Source organism: Mus caroli, unplaced genomic scaffold, assembly GCF_978045245.1.
Source record: "Mus caroli unplaced genomic scaffold, Mus_caroli_1 scaffold_2, whole genome shotgun sequence".
NCBI lineage: Eukaryota > Metazoa > Chordata > Mammalia > Rodentia > Muridae > Mus > Mus caroli.
The window spans coordinates 78502754-78520307 of record NW_028227257.1 but is presented as its reverse complement, the minus strand read 5'-3'; the positions used below and the strand labels follow the sequence as shown (position 1 = coordinate 78520307).

At 39.1% G+C, this 17554-nt stretch overlaps 1 protein-coding gene across 1 annotated transcript in view; it reads right to left on the bottom strand.

Moving 5' to 3' along the window:
- Positions 1-17554, bottom strand: part of Trim44 (tripartite motif containing 44) — a 102835-nt gene that overhangs the window by 41720 nt on the left and 43561 nt on the right. Inside the window, exons 3-4 of the mRNA XM_021155400.3 lie at positions 16981-17220; positions 6976-6995 (exon numbers count right to left, since the gene is read on the bottom strand). Of these exons, the coding sequence (XP_021011059.1) occupies positions 6976-6995; positions 16981-17220 (260 nt within the window). The remainder of the gene's footprint in view (positions 1-6975; positions 6996-16980; positions 17221-17554) is intronic.

The following is a 17554-nucleotide window of genomic DNA, read 5'->3' as shown; positions in this document are numbered from 1 at the left end:
ACTAAATAGTCAATGATCATGGGTTAAAATTTCTGAAACTACATAGGAGGAAAAAATAATTTTCTTCATATATAGGTTAGAGGAAATAGACTAAAGTGATCTTCTGAGAACTGTGTATGTGAATTCTCTAGGCTTTCACATGGGCCACAAACTATTTATCCCAGGTACTTTGTTGCAGCAATGGAGAACCGCCTACACAAAGCTAACTTGGTAAAGGTGCAGTAGGGAGGCTGGTATTTAAATAGAAGTAAGAGTACAGAGGTTATATGACTTGACCAAGGCCACACCGTTGGTCACAGGAACAAGAGAAGAGGTAGGTCAATGCCCTTGTCACTCCTTCCAAACAAACTTCCTGTTTGATCATACAAGCAGCATGGCTCGCATTCACAATCTCAACAGGCGATTTATGCTTGAATAACAGCCAACTTTGAAGATGAAAATTCTACAGAAGTTCCCTGTATAGTTGATATTATTAAAAAGTCATTTTTCTCTTAGTTTAAAGAGAAAAAAATTTTTAAAAAAACCCAAAAGCAAATCAAAATTTAATCCTGATCTTGCTCCTTTTTCTCCAAGCACAAGAGTTTAAGGGTCTTTTTCTCTCTCTCACTGCCTCCCACAAAACAATTGCTTTCACACCAGCAGATCATACTGCCACCCCTCTCCTCAAGTACACATTACTTCTCAGCAGGCTTCAAGAAGAGTAGAGAAGGAGACAATCTGTGAGGCAGGGAACACAGATCTCCCATAATAGTACAGAGAAGACAGAAAATTGCGGCTGAAAGTGTAAATTGCTTTTTTGCTTGAAGAAGAAATAATCATTCTGGGTTTCAAAGAGACTGTCTTGCAAGATGACTCCACAGTAGTTAATATTCATATTCTCTATATTAAAACTTTTGCTCTACCAAACCCACTGCAGGGTCCTTGCCAGCCATGGCTGTGTATCATGATTTGAAGGATAGTCAATACACAGCAAGCAACAAGCAACTACCCTGTGATGTTAAACAAAGGTTTGCTTGGCTCCCTAGAGAACCCTCTTGGTGTTGGTGCTTAGGAGATATTGTGTGGTATTGTGTGAGGATTAAACAGATAGGTTTGGAGACAGTAGCTAAGGAGAAATCACTTTCAGAAAACAGGCTAGAGCAATTACATGTCAGCGAGTCACAATGCAGGATAGAGGTGAGTCTCTGGGGACTGTGGGTGAAGTCTCTAGGCTTTCACACAGGGTCACAAATTTATTTCCTGATAGTCCAAATGAGCCCTGAAAACAGATCGTACTCATTTCCTAATTCTGCTGCTGCTGCTACTAACTACTACTAACTACTACTCCTACCACCACCACCACCACCACCTACTACTACTACTACTACTACTACTAACTACTACTACTACTACTACTACTACTACTACTAACTATCCTGTGATATCTCTATAAATTTACTGATAAGTCCTCATGCTACATCATAGGTCATGAGGTTAAATGAAAATGTACATAAAGCACTTTGGACATTAAATCTTTAGTGTAGAGTCGCTACAATTACTACTGTTGTTAATTTGCTAGACAATTATACAGTAAGACTTGGTGAGGAACAGTCATAAACAAAAGCACAATATCTGGCTAACTCCTATTGAAAAGCCCAGAAAGTCAAAGCTCAAGAGCAAGGAGACTCCAGTGAATGGACAGGATATAGGATTTCTGTTGTTCCTTTCACAATAGAGGACAACTGAATATGGGACCTAGTCTCCTAGCCATTCTTTGTGCAGGGAGAAGTACATTTCCTTTACACATCAAACCCTCATTTAATCTCTCAGCAACACAGAAAACTTTGGAACAAAATTCTCTTTAGCTTGTTGAAATTGTAGAGTGTACATCATAAATGCAAGAAATTCTAGATCAAAGGCAGTTTGCCCTGAAGTGGTAATTGGAATAGACTGGGCCAAATGGTAATTCAACACAAATAAGCTGAATGGAACCAACATGCGTGGATTTAAAGGTTAAGAAGAAAATATGAATCCTTTCCCCTCTTTTTGCCAATTTAGAACATGCTCTCAAGTGCACACAATACTGAAAATGATTTTGTTAAGTCATGGTCCAAGAGAATCCTGCTGACATCCACTGCAGCCTGGCTTGAGGTAGACAGCCTGACATCTTAGTTACTAGTAAAGAAACTACATGCTTTGTCAAAAGGACATTAAAGTATCCCTAGTTAAACTTGAAAGCCAGTCTCTCATACTTCTCTGCAAGCATCCTCACACTTTTCTAATCAATGTGACTTTGGAATGTGGCCATAACAAAATGGAAATGTTCAGCCTAATCAAGCTCTGTCAGGACAGAAATTCTATGTGCTAAGCCATAGAACCCTCCTATTATTTCTGCTAAGCTCTTGTCTTTTAGCATGGTCTTGTTGAACTCTCTTTGGCAGAAAGAAGGTCTAGAGCTGTGACTATCCTTGATTTCAAGGAGCTAGAGAATAAAGGGGCAAAGTGCCATGGAAAATCTGGAGTCCAAATCAAATGCCTGTGCAAAATGGTGAAAATGTGGTTAGCAATTAGAGAAAACACTGATTCAGGAGCCTATCATTACAAGTCTTGTGCCATAGCTTAGACATGATCTATCCTTGAAAAGTTCACATGGTGTGATTGTCCCCAGTGTGGCCATATCCAGAAGCAATGTAACCTTTAAAGAGTGAGGAATATGACTGAGCCACTGGGTCACCAGCCTGGGAAGAAATTAATTTAGGTATATGGAATTGGATTCGTTCTAAGAAAATGGGAGCCTAAAACCTGCCCTTTTGTGAGCCTTCCTTTTGTATGTATTCAAGCTACCATGATGCAATGCACAATGAGGCCCTCCCGAGAGCTAATCCGATAGTGGTGCCATGGCCCAGAACCTCCAAAACTGCAAGCTAATCAATTTCCATATAAAGTACTCACCCTCATGTATTTTTGTTGAAGAACACAAAACAAAAGACACCTAGTTTAGTCAATTTACTTAGGCATCTTATGATTGCCTCCTGTTTTCCACTCTGAAGATAGCAGACACAAAATGGAAACCTGCTCAGGTCAATTTCTGTTTAAATTGCTGTTTTTGCTTTTTAAGAAGTGTCTCATCTAGTGCAGGCTAACAAGGCTGACCTTAAACCTTTAGTCCTTCTGCTTCTACTTCCTGAATGCTGGGATTATAGGACTGTGGTTTCAAATTCTTTAAAGGCTTCCCACTGACTCCAGGATAATGCAAATGCTCCAAGAAGGCTTTTAAGGCCAAAATTACCACAATGCTTCTTATCTTCCACTATCTCTGGTCTAGCTCTTTCACCCAAGAAATTCCCTTACCTGAACAATGAAGCCAAGCTCAACCTTTGTGTGCTTTCTCATCTTCCAGACCCATTTGTTAGGCTTACTCTATTATCCTCTTTCTTTCTCTCTTCTTTTCTTTCTTTCTTTCCTTTCCTTCCCTTCCTTCTTCTCTCCCTTCCTTTCTTTCTCCCAACACCTCCTTCCTTTCCTTCCTTTGTTTTTTTTTGGAACAGACAATGGTCTAACCCTTTCCTCAAGCAGTCTGACTTCCCTTAGCACCATTTTCTCCATACTGCTGCTCGGTATGCTCACCTGTCTAGACTCTAATGTACAAAAATAGGTGCCATGTTTGTCTTAGTCACCATTATGTGTGTAGCAGTGTGTAGTACATGCCTGGCACATAGCAGGGTCATACACACACATTTTTATGTTAAGTGCTTGCATGAGTTTATATGTATCCCATGTGAGTAGGAGCCCACAAAGGCCAGAAATAGGGCATGAGAGCCCCAGGACTTAGAATTACAGATGGTTGTGACCTGGTACTTGGGAACAGTTATTTCTATTAACGATTGAGGCATCTCTTCAGCTCCCACAAACACACTGTAATGGAAAAAAAAAAAAGATGAGAGGATCTAGGGAGGGAAGAAACCATAATATAGAATAAGTTTGTTCCTGAAAACATTTGGAAGGTAGAATCTGAAGGGATTCTCTGAGGCAAGGTTTTAAGCATGATGCTGCTGGCTTGAACCACAGCTGACCAGAGCTGGATATTTCCCTGTAGTTCTAAAGTGGAAGCTGAGGAACGCAGTTCTCAAGAGAAGGAAATACCAAAAGATGCACATCCAGGATATCACTTGGAGCATCTTAAGAAAGAGGTTCAACAGTGCCAGGTATGGGTTACTTTCTGTTGATCAGTAGGGTACCACAGACTCTCCCAAAATGTTACAGATTATTGCCATTGTTCTTGGTTACCCTCCAGAATTTGACGGTGAGACACTATTGTTAAAGATACCATATATTTGAGTCAGTAGACATGGAGAAATTGATCTGGAACTAACCTAGAAGCTTCATCTCTACTGGCTAGCTTCCACAACAGTGGAAAGTACCATGCAGGCTCAGGAGCAGAGGGGGATGTCACTAATCTAGCTCAGGTGTGTACATCTGGCAGATATGCCATGGGGGAAGAGTGGGACTAATGATATGGGAGTAACTGACAACTTTTCTGGTTAGACTTAAGACCCAATCCACACGATAGAATTCATGCCTGGTACTAACTGGATCAAGAATCCATAGCTGGGTAGGTCATGAGCCCTGGGAGAGAACCTACTATTATTCTGCTTAACAGACATAAGTTAAAATTCCTCCCTAAAAATATATCTTTATACCCATAAATTAGTACATTTTTAACACCTATCAGAGAAGTTTCTTTTTGTAGTAAGTGGTGATTAATTCAGGGATTCACATCTGATCAATATGCAGAGAACAAGATACCAAAGACTGTTTAACCTTTAACGGGACACCTCTATCACACCCTTCCTCTGCAAATGCCCCTAGGGGATCACTATAGAAGAGGATGGAAAGATTGTTAAGAGCCAGAGTTAATTGAGAGCTATTGCAAAACAGTATTTTCAGGATATGACAGGCCACTACACACTGAACTCAGTGGCTGTGACTGAATGCACAAGGTCTGCAGAAAATCAAGACAGCCCAAATCCTAGAATGGATGAGGGAGAGGCTCACAATGTCCTACTCCTAGGTGATGACCTATTGGCAACCGATGGCTGCTGGTGGAAGAAAAGTGTTAATTTTCTTCAGGGATATGACCTTCTATGGGTTGCCCTTGTTCCAGTGGATGTTCCTACACCTATGACATACTGGTAGCACTAAAGGGTTGAAAAAGAAATACATGGAGTCGGGAGGTAAAAGTGATTCTGGGAATATGGAAAGGGTTAAAGGGGAGGGAACAAGGGATAGATTCATCAAGACACATATTCATGTATAAAATTCTCAAACAATACACATAAAGGGGATTATTCAAGATGAGGTAATTAGTTTTACCTGTCAATTTTAACAGGATCTAAAATCACTCTGGTAGATAAACCTCCATGTATACTTGGAAAGATCATCTTATGTAAAGGAAAAACTGGGGTTAGCACAAGTATTCAGTGCTCTTTGCATCTGTTGTAAATAAAATGTAACTTGCTGCTTCAAGTTCCTGTTGCCTTGACTTTCCCATCATAATGGATTGTACCTGGAGCTGTGAGCAAAACAACCCCTTTCTCTCTTAAATTGCTTTTGCCAGGGTATATTTCATTACAGCAAAAGGAAAAACAAAACAAAACCTGAGACATGAGGAAAAAGCAATGTGTTGGTCAGAAATAAAACCAGAGTCAAATATTGGCTCCATGGACAATCTTTAAGGTTCTTTTTTTTTTTTTTTTTTTTTGGTTTTTCGAGACAGGGTTTCTCTGTGTAGCCCTGGCTGTCCTGGAACTCACTTTGTAGACCAGGCTGGCCTTGAACTCAGAAATCCGCCTGCCTCTGCCTCCTGAGTGCTGGGATTAAAGGCGTGCACCACCACGCCCGGCTCTTTTAAGAGCAAGGAGACTCCAGTGAATGGACAGGATATAGGATTTCTGTTGTTCCTTTCACAATAGAGGACAACTGAATATGGGACCTAGTCTCCTAGCCATTCTTTGTGCAGGGAGAAATACATTTCCTTTACACATCAAACCCTCATTTAATCTCTCAGCAACACAGAAAACTCTTTAAAGAAGGAATTAACCCCATTAGTGAATTTTGCACTGAGACCTGAGGAATTCTGTTTCTGCAAAAGCCACTCAGGCTCTACTGGAATGAAGAAGAAAGTTCAGCAAGGGATATAGTCTTAACTCCACATAAAGAAAAATGTTTTATATTCATTGAGGGTCTACTTAAAATCCATTAGAAAAGGCAGTACTTGTGGTTAAAATAAAGTTTGAATAGCAGAGACCCAGACATCCTTCCTGATATCTCCCTGTCCTAAGTCCTTTAGTCTCCATGACAGATGGGGTCTGTCTGGACATTACAATTTGCTTGATGGCACAGCTGCAGCATTTCCTATAGTCTTTTCTCACTACTCAAGCAGATGAAGAGGAGAGAGAGTAAAGTCCAAGTTTACTATAAGGCCGAGGCAAGCAATAAAAATTACCCTGTTAAATTTCTTCCAACTACTGATATAGAAAAGTACAAAAGCCTTTCCCCATTTAAACAATTTTTTATACCTATTACCTAGTATTCATTGAGACATTCATTGTGACAGAAATAATACAGTCTAGAGCACATTCACAAAAGTCAAAAAGAACAAAAAAAGAACATTGTAAGTTTAGTAGGTCCATCTGATAGTCTAACTACCATTCAAACACAGAGCCTGCTCCTCTTAACAAGGTATTCTGAATGTGCTAAAGAACAAAGCAAAGTCTTTGTCACTATATCCTTTCAAGTCTACCTTTACAAGTTTACAGGTACACAGATGCGGAAGGAAATGGGAGTAGTACAAAATAAAAGCCTCAAAGCCCTGAATTAAAACAGATATCCCTTTTCTATGCTATCCCTTGCTTGTCTACATCTCAGGGGGCATTAGAAGGTTACAAATGTCACTGCACTTCTGAGAACAGACAAGCAGAAATAAAGTAATCTTACCTGGGTCCTTCCTCGTCACCCTGAAAAACAAATAAGAAACAGTATTAGAATTCATTGTTGGTTAAAACTTGTCTAGATTTCTTTAATTTCCCTCTTCATGTCAAACCAAAAGCACGATTGTCTATTTATTTTAACAAAAGCAGAGAAGAAGATATCTAAGGCGATGGTTCTCAACCTTCTTAATGCTGTGACCCTTAATTCAGTTCATGTAATGGTGAACCCCCAGCCATAAAATTATTTTTGTTCTTTCAGACAGGAACAATTATGGATGAGAGTTTTGACTGTGGGGTGGCAACCTCTTCCCTCATTTGATGCCCTGTCTTCCTGTTGGAGGTGGGCTCTATAAGTTCCCTCTCCCTACTGTCTGGCATTCCATCTAAGGTCCCTCCCTTTGAGTCCTGAGAGTCTCTCACCTCCCAGGTCTCGGGTGCATTCTGGAGGGTCCCCCCAACCTACAACCTTCTACCTCCTGAGGTTGCCTGTCTGAAAAAACTGGAAATGAGGAGGAGCCTGAGGAAAAGAAGGTCCAGTGACAGGCCCAAGGTGGGATCCAGCTCAAGGGGAGGTTCCCAAGGCCTGACACTATTACTGAGCACTCACAAAAAGGGACCTAGCATGGCTGCACTCCGGAGGGCCCAACAAGCAGCTGAAAGTGTCATATGCAGATATTTGTATCCAACTAATGGACAGAAGCTGCTGGCCCCTGTGATTAAATTAGGGAAGGCTGAAAGAAGCTGAGAGAAGAAGGGCAACCCTGTAGGAGGACCAGAAGTCTCAGTTAACCTGGACGCCTGAGATCTCTCAAATGCTGGACCACCAAACAAGTAGCATACCAACACATATACAGCAAAGGACTGCCGGGTCTGTGTCCAATCAGAGATGATGCACCTAAAACTTAAGAGACTGGAGGCCCCAGGGAATGGGAGAGTCAGAGGGTGCATGGGGTGGGGGGAATTAAAATCTGAAGTGTAAAAATAAATAAAATAAATTTTTTTAAAAACTAAAAGAAGGGCTGGTGAGATGGCTCAGTGGGTAAGAGCACCCGACTGCTCTTCCGAAGGTCTGAAGTTCAAATCCCAGCAACCACATGGTGGCTCACAACCACCTGTAATGAGTTCTGATGCCCTCTTCTGGTGCTGTCTGAAGACAGCTACAGTGTACTTACATTAAATAAATAAATAAATAAATAAATAAATAAATAAATAAATAAATAAAAGAAATAAAAATAAAAACTGAAAAGTTAAAAACATTATTTTTGTTGCTACTTCATAACTTGCTACTTCATATCTTGCTACTATTGTAAATTGTAATGTAAATATCTGATATGCAATTTCTGTAAAACGGACCTCCCGGAAGGGTCACAACCCACAGGTTGAGAACAGCTGGTCTAAAGGCTAAGACAAAGACTATTATATCCCTATGTTCAAACTGCCCAGCAGCAATGAACTGATAATTTGCCCTTGTAAGTAAGGACTGTGAACATACAGACCTAGGAGGCCTAAGTAATAGCCTTTTGTTTTGTTTTCATTTCTATGGCTAGCAGTATTCTAAGCACACTGAAAATCCCAAAATAGCAGTAGGTCTTAGGCAAAGCTGACCAGCTTCAGAAGCAACAAACTGTTTTCTTCCAAAACTCATTTCTGTCTTGGTCTAGCACTTTTCCTTGAAATAGGAACACAGTGTCCTATTATACAGTGTATTAAGATAGAAAGACGTCTAAACTGGCACTGAGGAGACAGGGATTCTGGTTGAAGTTCTGAGAGCTAGGAGTATGTGCCACTGGGGCATGCCAATTAATTAAAATGGCCTTTGGTCCCTCCTCTGTAAATGGGTAGTTTGGGCACTTAGTAATCTACTTCATCCATCACGCAAACAATACCTTTTCTCTTTTTCTTAGATATTCTTCAAAAAAATCAATGCACATTATTTCTCTAGGCACTTTACTCTCTTGACCTAACTTTATCAGTAACCATCAAAGCAGATTATTGGCTTCCCCTCTGAAACAAAATGAGAACTTTCAAAAGACTCTGAAGCCTTTCTCATGACAGCGGATTTATTATTCTGGTAACAAATTATCTTTCACATTCACTCAAGGGTGATTTTAATAGAAATTGTACTATCTGGTTGTACTCCCCAGAGAATCAATGGATGAATGATTCTAACTTGTATAAGCTGGAACCAGACAGTCTGGGTTCAAATCTTGGCTCTATGCACTTACTTGTGTTACTCTAACCAAGGTATTCTCTCTTTTGAACTTCACCCCCATTGTTTATAAAGTGGGGTAATAGCTGTCTCTGTATCATAGGATCAATATGAGGATTAATTAATGTTCATCACTGTTAAGCATAGTGCATGAGGACACTGTTAATAAGATTACTGATTAATATCAATAGTAATTTGTTATGAATCAGAAAAAGCAGTATAGAGGATAATGGTCTATGAGCTCTCAACAAGGGGCTCATGCACACAGAAAGTAAACCAAGTATTCTACAGGCTCTATAGAGGCATAAACAGAATGGCTGCAGCAGCAAAAGGGAAGAGGTGACATGTATATTGACATTTTGGATAGGCAGGATTTGCTCAGGCTGACAACACTAAAAAGTAAGAAGAAGACTGGAATAACAAGAGCAAAGATGATTGGAGGTGGGGGGTGGGGGCACAAGACAAACAGATGACTAATAGGAGGGTAGGAAGAATACTGGCACAACAAGAGCAAAGACATGATAGTTTCATTAATAGTTAGATAAGATACATGAAAGGAAGTGAGGGAGAGAGGGACACTTTGGGTTCTGTGAAACTAGAAATTAGGGTGTGCTTATGAGTTTAGGGCAGTTTGGGAGTGGGGCTAAGGGCAATGTGGGGATAAGAGTACAAGTGGGATAAAGGCAGATTACCAAAGATTGGGTCTGCATAGCAAGTTCCAACCAGGAAAATAATTTAACCATTCTCCGTAGAGGAGGTTGAAAAGGAGGCCATTTACAGACGACTAAGGATTTGCAGGGCTGGCGAGATGGCTCAGTGGTTAAGAGCACAGACTGCTCTTCCAGAGGTCCTGAGTTCAATTCCCAGCAACCACATAGTGGCTCACAACCATCTGTAATGAGACCAGATGCCCTCTTCTGGTGTGTCTGAAGACAGCTACAGTGTACTCAGATACATAAAATAAATAAATCTTAAAAGATAAAAGGGATTTGCAATAGTGTAAGGGCACCAATCAATTACACTTCAATGAGAAATGGGCAAGTGGTGGAAGGATGCTATAGGGGTAGTAGAAGACTTCTTCACATTTTGATCAACTTCTACATCTCAAGAGTACGATCTCAAGCAAAGTCATATAACTTAAATTTCACAATTTGTACTATTAATGACATAATTAAACTTCAATACAATTTTTCAATTATCATTGGCTATTTAAACCTAAGAGGATCTTGTAGGAAAATATATCTAGTCGTTCTCCCATGATTTAAAGCAAGTCCTAGTCACTGTCACACATCTTGGTGCAATGGGTATGAGATGGGATTTTGTGTATGGTTTTCACGGCACACTATCCATTCTAGCATTTGAAAGGCTGAGGGAGAAGGGTGGTAAATTAGAATCCAACCTACATAGGTTAAATAGGAAGGCCTGTAGGATTTCTGAGTTATAAAAATAGTATCTCAAGTTAACTTTTGCATTAAAGTTTGGTAATTAACTTTCCAAGATTCAGTTTTCTAAACAAATATATGATATATTGTAAGTGTTCAACAAATGAGAGACATATGGAGCTTCCTCTGAATTACTAATTGATACTATTTCTCAGGGAACAGGAGAGGAACATAAGGCATAATTTTGCTGTATGTGTACCTTTTTTAGAAAGTCATTGCTAAAAAGTATGCAGAAGACAGAATCAAAGTTTCATTATTGAAGGAATGAACAAATGGATAAAACAATTTAGGAAGCATAAGTCTATTTAGATAACTTCTTCAGATATACAGATGACTATAACTTCCAGTTAGAGATGCACAAATATGGGTCCTGCTATAAGCTCACCTCTATCCCAAAAGCCTTGTTAATTCGAGACATTCCTAATAGATCAGGCCTAACTCAGAAACTTCCTCACTGAGAGCTTGGGAGAGTACCACTCTGTTCTAATTTCTGTACCTGTGGAATTCTTTCTTTTCAGCTAGCAGTCAAGGGAAGCTGCCAGTGACAGCCTCTGTCACACGGTGTCTTTGTCAGTGGATTTCAACCATTTGAAACAGAAACTGTTTTTTGTTCATAAGGTACAAAAGTGCATAGTAAGTAATTACACACAGGAGTTCAGGCAAAGATAGAGCAGGATTTAAAATTAATTTCTACTGCACTATAAGTTAATTCTGGTTACAAATATTAGAAGTGACTTGTTAGACTAAGCAATATTTTTCAATCCCTCCTTTAAACGTCATGAGTATCCTTGGGTGGCACACTGCACTGTAATGTGACCTTTTCTTTCTATTCCACCAGTGGAAATAAGGTTTACCTAGATTCAAGTTTAATCCTAAATCTGTTTAGGAAAACCTGTAGCCATCATGACAAGTTAAACAACAAAAATGAATGTAAGGAAGACAACTGTGGTCCCCAAGAGTTGTTGATTCTTGAGACAAGGTGGCACATGTCTGTGATCTCAGCACTTGGGATACAGAGGCAGGAGACTGAGAGGTCATCCTCAGCCCCATGGCAAGTCTGAAGCCAGCCAGGGCTCCACAACACCCTAACTCAAAACACAACAACAACAACAACAACAACAACAACAACAACAACAACAACAAACCATATCCACTAGGCATAATATGAAAATGTTCATGCATTACAGATAAAAATGCTTGATAAAACATTATCAGTCTGTTTTTTAAAATTTGGATCACATCTCTCTCTCTCGTGGCTCTTTTTCTTCCCTCCTTCCCTTCCTCCCTCCCCCCTCTAAAAATACAGTAAAAGCTAGTGAGAGTGTTAGCTACACATGTCACTGGCAATCACTAAACTCTAGAAGTCCCCATATAACTTTATTCTGCGTCCTCCTGTTTTGACAAGTCCTTACTGAAATGAAAGGGGACACTGCAGCACAGAGGTAAAGGTCAGACTGCAAGAAGACACACAGGAATGGCCTTCATTATTCCTTAAGCATATTATTCTGAATAATAAAAAACTGGAATAAAATACTTTTAATATTTAAGTTTGATAAAGAGTAGAAGCTCAGAAAACAGAGAAGGGAATACTTCTCAGTTTGAATTATGAAGCACATGTAGAACTAATACTAAAGACTGACAAAAACATAGACATAAAAAGTATAGATCAATGTACCTCATGAAAAGCCTAAAAAACTCTTAAATTAACAAACTGAACGCAGATGATACATCATAACTGAGTAAAATGTTTATCCTAAAAATGCAAGGTTAGTTTAATATTGTAAAATTAGTCAATGTAATTAACCATTACAAAAATAAAGAAAATCTATATATAATCACTTCAAAAGATGTAAAAGATAAAATTCAATATAATTTCTGACTAAGAAAACACCAATTTGATGGAAGAACATTTAGAAACACCATCAATGCTCAAATGGTAGTATACCATGTTCTCCCTTGTAAGGCAGAACAAGGCAAGAATGCACCTTACCTTCATGCATACACTATGCTGATGGTTCCAGCTGCTGCACTTAGGTGTAAAAGCAAAATAACTAGTACAAAGCTGAGAGGGAGGAACAAGACTGTCATAGATGGGATGACTGCTGGGGCATAAAAGCCCAAATAATCTACTGAGCCACAGACATAACTCATCTTTAAGTTTGGCAAGGTTAAAACTGTTTGTTTGCTGGGGACTGTGAGCATATCCCAAGTTACAAGTATTTGGACAGCTAAAGATGAAGAACTGCTTGAACCAGAAATCTGTGTCAATCTAGGTAACACAGTGAAACTCTGTCTCAAACAAAAAGTTGTACTTAATGTATAGTATTAAGAATCTGAAATATAAAAATTAAACTAACATTGATGATACTAAGGATATAGAAATATATTTAACAAAAGCAATTTAAATTAACTAAAAAACTAAATCAGTTTTGAGGCCATACAAGATAAAACCTGTAAACTAAGAATACATACCATGTTCAATCAAGTGTTGTTTTCTGTGACTAATTTCTCTCCAGGAGCTCTGTACTCAAGGCATTTTCCCTTCTCATCACTTTTCATAAGTCTGATTTGTTAGGTCTCAGTGTGGATTTCCTTAGAGTTTATATTATTTGGGTTTGCTCTGCTTCTTAAATTTGAAGGTGTCCATTTTTTACTGCATACTGGGCACCATTATTATTTTTTTTCAGACTTTTTTTTTTTAGCTTAACAAATTTTTCTTGCCCCTTTATTATATGCGCACCAAGTGCTCTGTTATTTTCCCATGGACCCTGAACCACAGTTCAATTATTTTTCAATCTTTTGATAACACTAGATTGCTATCAAATTGTCTTCAAATTCAATCATTCTTTTTGGGTGTCTCCAATTTGCTCAAGTGTCTACCCAATGGCCTGTCATCTCTCTGTGTGTCTCTGTATGTGACACTGAGCACAGAACCATGCCAGGTAAGTGCTCTACCACTGCCTTGTCCCTTCTTATGTCTTTCAGTTTTATAATGCTCACTTGGTCCTTTTCCACATCCCTTGGTTCTGAGTGTCCTTGTCTGATAATTCCAGCATCTGCATCATCTTGTGCTGCTGTCATGTGCCTCTTTTTCTCTCAGTTTCATACAGTATATTTTATCAGTAAATGAGTATTTTTGGAGTATAACCTGAAAATATAAAGTTGTAATACAATTTTTTTTTCCTATTTAAAACCTTCTGTTTGGGTTGGAGAGATGGCTCAGCAGTTAAGAGCACTTATTGCTCTTCCAGAGGTCCTGAGTTAAATTCTCAGCAACCACATAGCAGGTCACAACCATCTGTAATGGAATCTGAAGCCCTCTATAGTGTACTCATATACATAAATAATAAAATAAAATAAAATTTAAAAGAGAAAGAAAACCTTATAAACAAACAAACAAGCAAAGCAAAACCTTCTGTTTTAGCAGGTCATGACCTGTTAAGTTAAAAAATGCTTATGTCCAGGATTACTTTTGTGGACAGTGATTTAAATTTCAATTTAATGTACATGCCTCTTCCTGACTCAGATGGTAAGGCTCTACTCTAGTTCCCACAGAGCTGGCTATGGGAAGGGAGAGATGCCAACTCATTACTCAAGGGCAGAGGTGTAACACAAATTTCCATCCACTGATCCTGGAGTAGAAGGGCAATGGCTTGTTAACATAGGGTAAGAGGAGATAGTCAGAGGTCTGGAAACAGTCTCCATAGTTTTGAAATGCTATTAGTACTTCCTTTTTGGTAAAGCAGGCAGGAGGAAAGTTAGAGTTCCTCCTACAGGCGCATGTCAAATGAGCCTTATTACTGAGAAGAGAAAGGGGGAAAGCAGAAAGTAAGGCTTTGCCTAAAGGCTCAGTGAAAAGATAACTTGTCAGTGTAGAGAACAGATGTTCAGCCCACTAGCTCCACTGCAATAGTGCCAACTGGGGCTGATGAGCAGTGAGCACTTTATGTATTCACTCTAGACGAAGCAGATCTGGCCAAAAGCTTACTCTCTAACTGGAGAGCAAACTGCCAAGTTCTTTGGTTACATGTAGTAGATTTGTCTTGGGAATTTTCTTTTTGTTTTTATCTGTTAGGGTTTCTAGTTTACAGAACACCCATGCTTGGAAATACTAGAAGGAAGGAAATCTTATTAACTCTCTGCCTTGTCCATCTTTAAGTCCAATGTTCCCAGGTGGTACTAATCTTTTCCCTGCTATCAAGTGGCTTCCACCCTGGGATTAGAGGGAAAGTGCAATGAAACCTGTCCATAATCCCTTGCAGAACCAGAAGCTCTGCTGTCTCTGCTTTGCTGTTAGATAGGCTGCCATGTGTTCCAGCCTGGTCTCAAACTTCTATCTAGCAAAGGATGAACTTAAGCGTCTGATCCTGCCCCCACCTTCTGAGTGTAGGTTTGTGAGCCAACACACCAACTCTATATGGTACTAGGATCAAAACCACAACTTTATGAAAGTTAGGCAAGTGCTTTACCAACAAAGTGACAGCCCCAGACCCTTCATTCTGTTTTTAGCATTAAAAATAAAATGGATTGATAAGCGAAAGGTCAGAAAGATGACCAGAAATATAGATAACCAACTATGAAAATGCCAACGAATTAGAACTTAAGAAATATATGTTATAAAGGTGTAATCATTAAAACACTTGCAATTTTCCTGTATATTTGAACACACTCTTAAAAATGTTGAAAAGGAAACCTTTTGACTAAATTCAAAATACAAGTGATTTTTCTCGTAATTAGGTGTTATGTAAAGGAAACAAAAAATTCCTCTGTGGAGTGAGAGGTACTGGATATTTACTCTAATAAATTTTCAAAGTAATTGGAATGAGATGGTATTAATGACAACAATTCTTTGGAAATGGTCTACCTAACAGAATACTTCTTTTTATTCTTAATAGCTTCATTGTGTCCATAGCCTAGTCTTTAAGCTGTATAAGCTCTTGCATCCTAAGAATACGTCCGTTAGCTGAAGTATTTAAAGAAGAGTTAATGTTCTGGGAGAGATGAGATTCATTATTTAGAATAAAAATAAAAGAAAGGGAACTATGTCACAAACCAAAGCATTATTTTTTAAAGTATAACTTAATCGAGGGCTCAAATTGAGGGGACTCTGAGTTAGCTATTGCTGTTGACCCTTTAAGTCAAAATGATTAACTCACCTTCAAAGAGTTAGGTGTGCAAGAACTGAATCCTCCTGATACTCAGCATACAAGAGCGAAAGCATCCAGTAGAATAAGACAAACTTAATTCTAAATCCTGGTTCCATTTTCTACTAACTAAATGATAACTTCGGAACTATCTCTCCAGATCTTTTTCCTCCATGTTTTAGACAAGGTATCTATATTCCTGGCTGCCTTAGAATTAGCTATGTAGACCAAGGCTGGCCTCAAACTCATTGGGCTCTGCTTGCCTCTGCCTCCTAAATACTGAAATTAAAGTCAGCTGCCATCATGCCTAGCTTTTGCCTCGATACATACACAATAGACATGCTCAAGTAGTTGTTTGAAATACAACACTTTATTGTAATGAAATAGCAAGGCATGTGCCGATTCACATTTACCTTGTGTATTTTGTTTATGCTATTCTCTTTTCTTTTTACAATATGTTTCTTTTTGTCTTGTAGTTTTCTTAGGTATTTAGGGTTTCTTTTGGAAACAGGATCTCACTATAGGCCAATGGGATCCTCCCTTCTCAGCTCCAAGTAGCTGCTTTTTTTTTTTTTCGAGACAGGGTTTCTCTGTACAGCCCTGGCTGTCTTAGAACTTATTTTGTAGCCCAGGCTGGCCTCGAACTCAGAAATCCTCCTGCCTCTGCCTCCCAAGTGCTGGGATTAAAGGCGTGCTGTGCGTCACCACGCTCGGCTCCATGTGCTGCTCTTAATCCAGCAAATATGTCCTCAATTTAAACAGATGGATCCATAAAACACCCAATGGGAAGTACTCCTCTGCTACTCACAAAGTGAAATCCACAGTTTCTCACTCTGGACTGTTTTAGGCTTTACTCCCTGATCCGTTCTAATTCAGCCCTGTTCTCATCTCTAAAGTGACTCATCATTTTCATGTTCATTTGACAGCTTGAGATGGGAATGTGGCAGTCACCTGCTCTCTTCTCTGGTTTGGATTTCTGACTCTTAACTGTGATTAGTATCTGTCCCATTGACTACATTCCTTTATGTTGGACAATGCTCTGCCAGGCCTAAAAGCCAGGACTAGACCTTAGTAGCCAATACCTCCACTCTAGTTTTCACTCTAGTGGAAATCCTCCCCAAGTTTTCAGTTCATCTATGTTTAGAGATCATCGACAGGCATTTTCAAAGCTAACATTCCTCATGGTTCTGCTACAAAGCACCAGCGCTTTCATTTACCTCTGCCTTTGGCTCAGCTGATTCATTAGAGGTATCAAGTTGTTCCTTGGCCTGGGCCATCTGCGTCATCAACCTATCCATGTGAGATTGGATGTCCGCCAATATCTCAGTCACATGAGCTGTGGCCATTGCTTCTTGGATATCCACTAAATGAAGGGCCTTCTGCTCCTCATCAGCAATCACTTTCTGAACTTTCTTAAACTCTTGCTGTATAAATATCTTCATCTGGTCTCGAGTTACCTGTAGAACAGATAAGAAGTATAGCTTGAACATAATGAAGAAATGAAAAGGGAGAATTTTTTTTTAATAGTGTTAGGCAGCTCTGTTCAAAATACAAACTAAACTATGGTTTCTATCTCATTTTGACCTCTTAGAGGGATGCTCTCAACAATATTTCTTCAACACCTATTATAAATTTCCTGGTAACCATCTTTATTTTTCAGGAACTAATTTCTTATTCTCTTTTTTCCCTTTGGGTTTTATTGATTTATCAGGTATATATAACTACTTTAAAAATTATAATAGATGAATACATAAAATAAAAAGTGAAATTTCTAGCCAGATATGGGGTTTC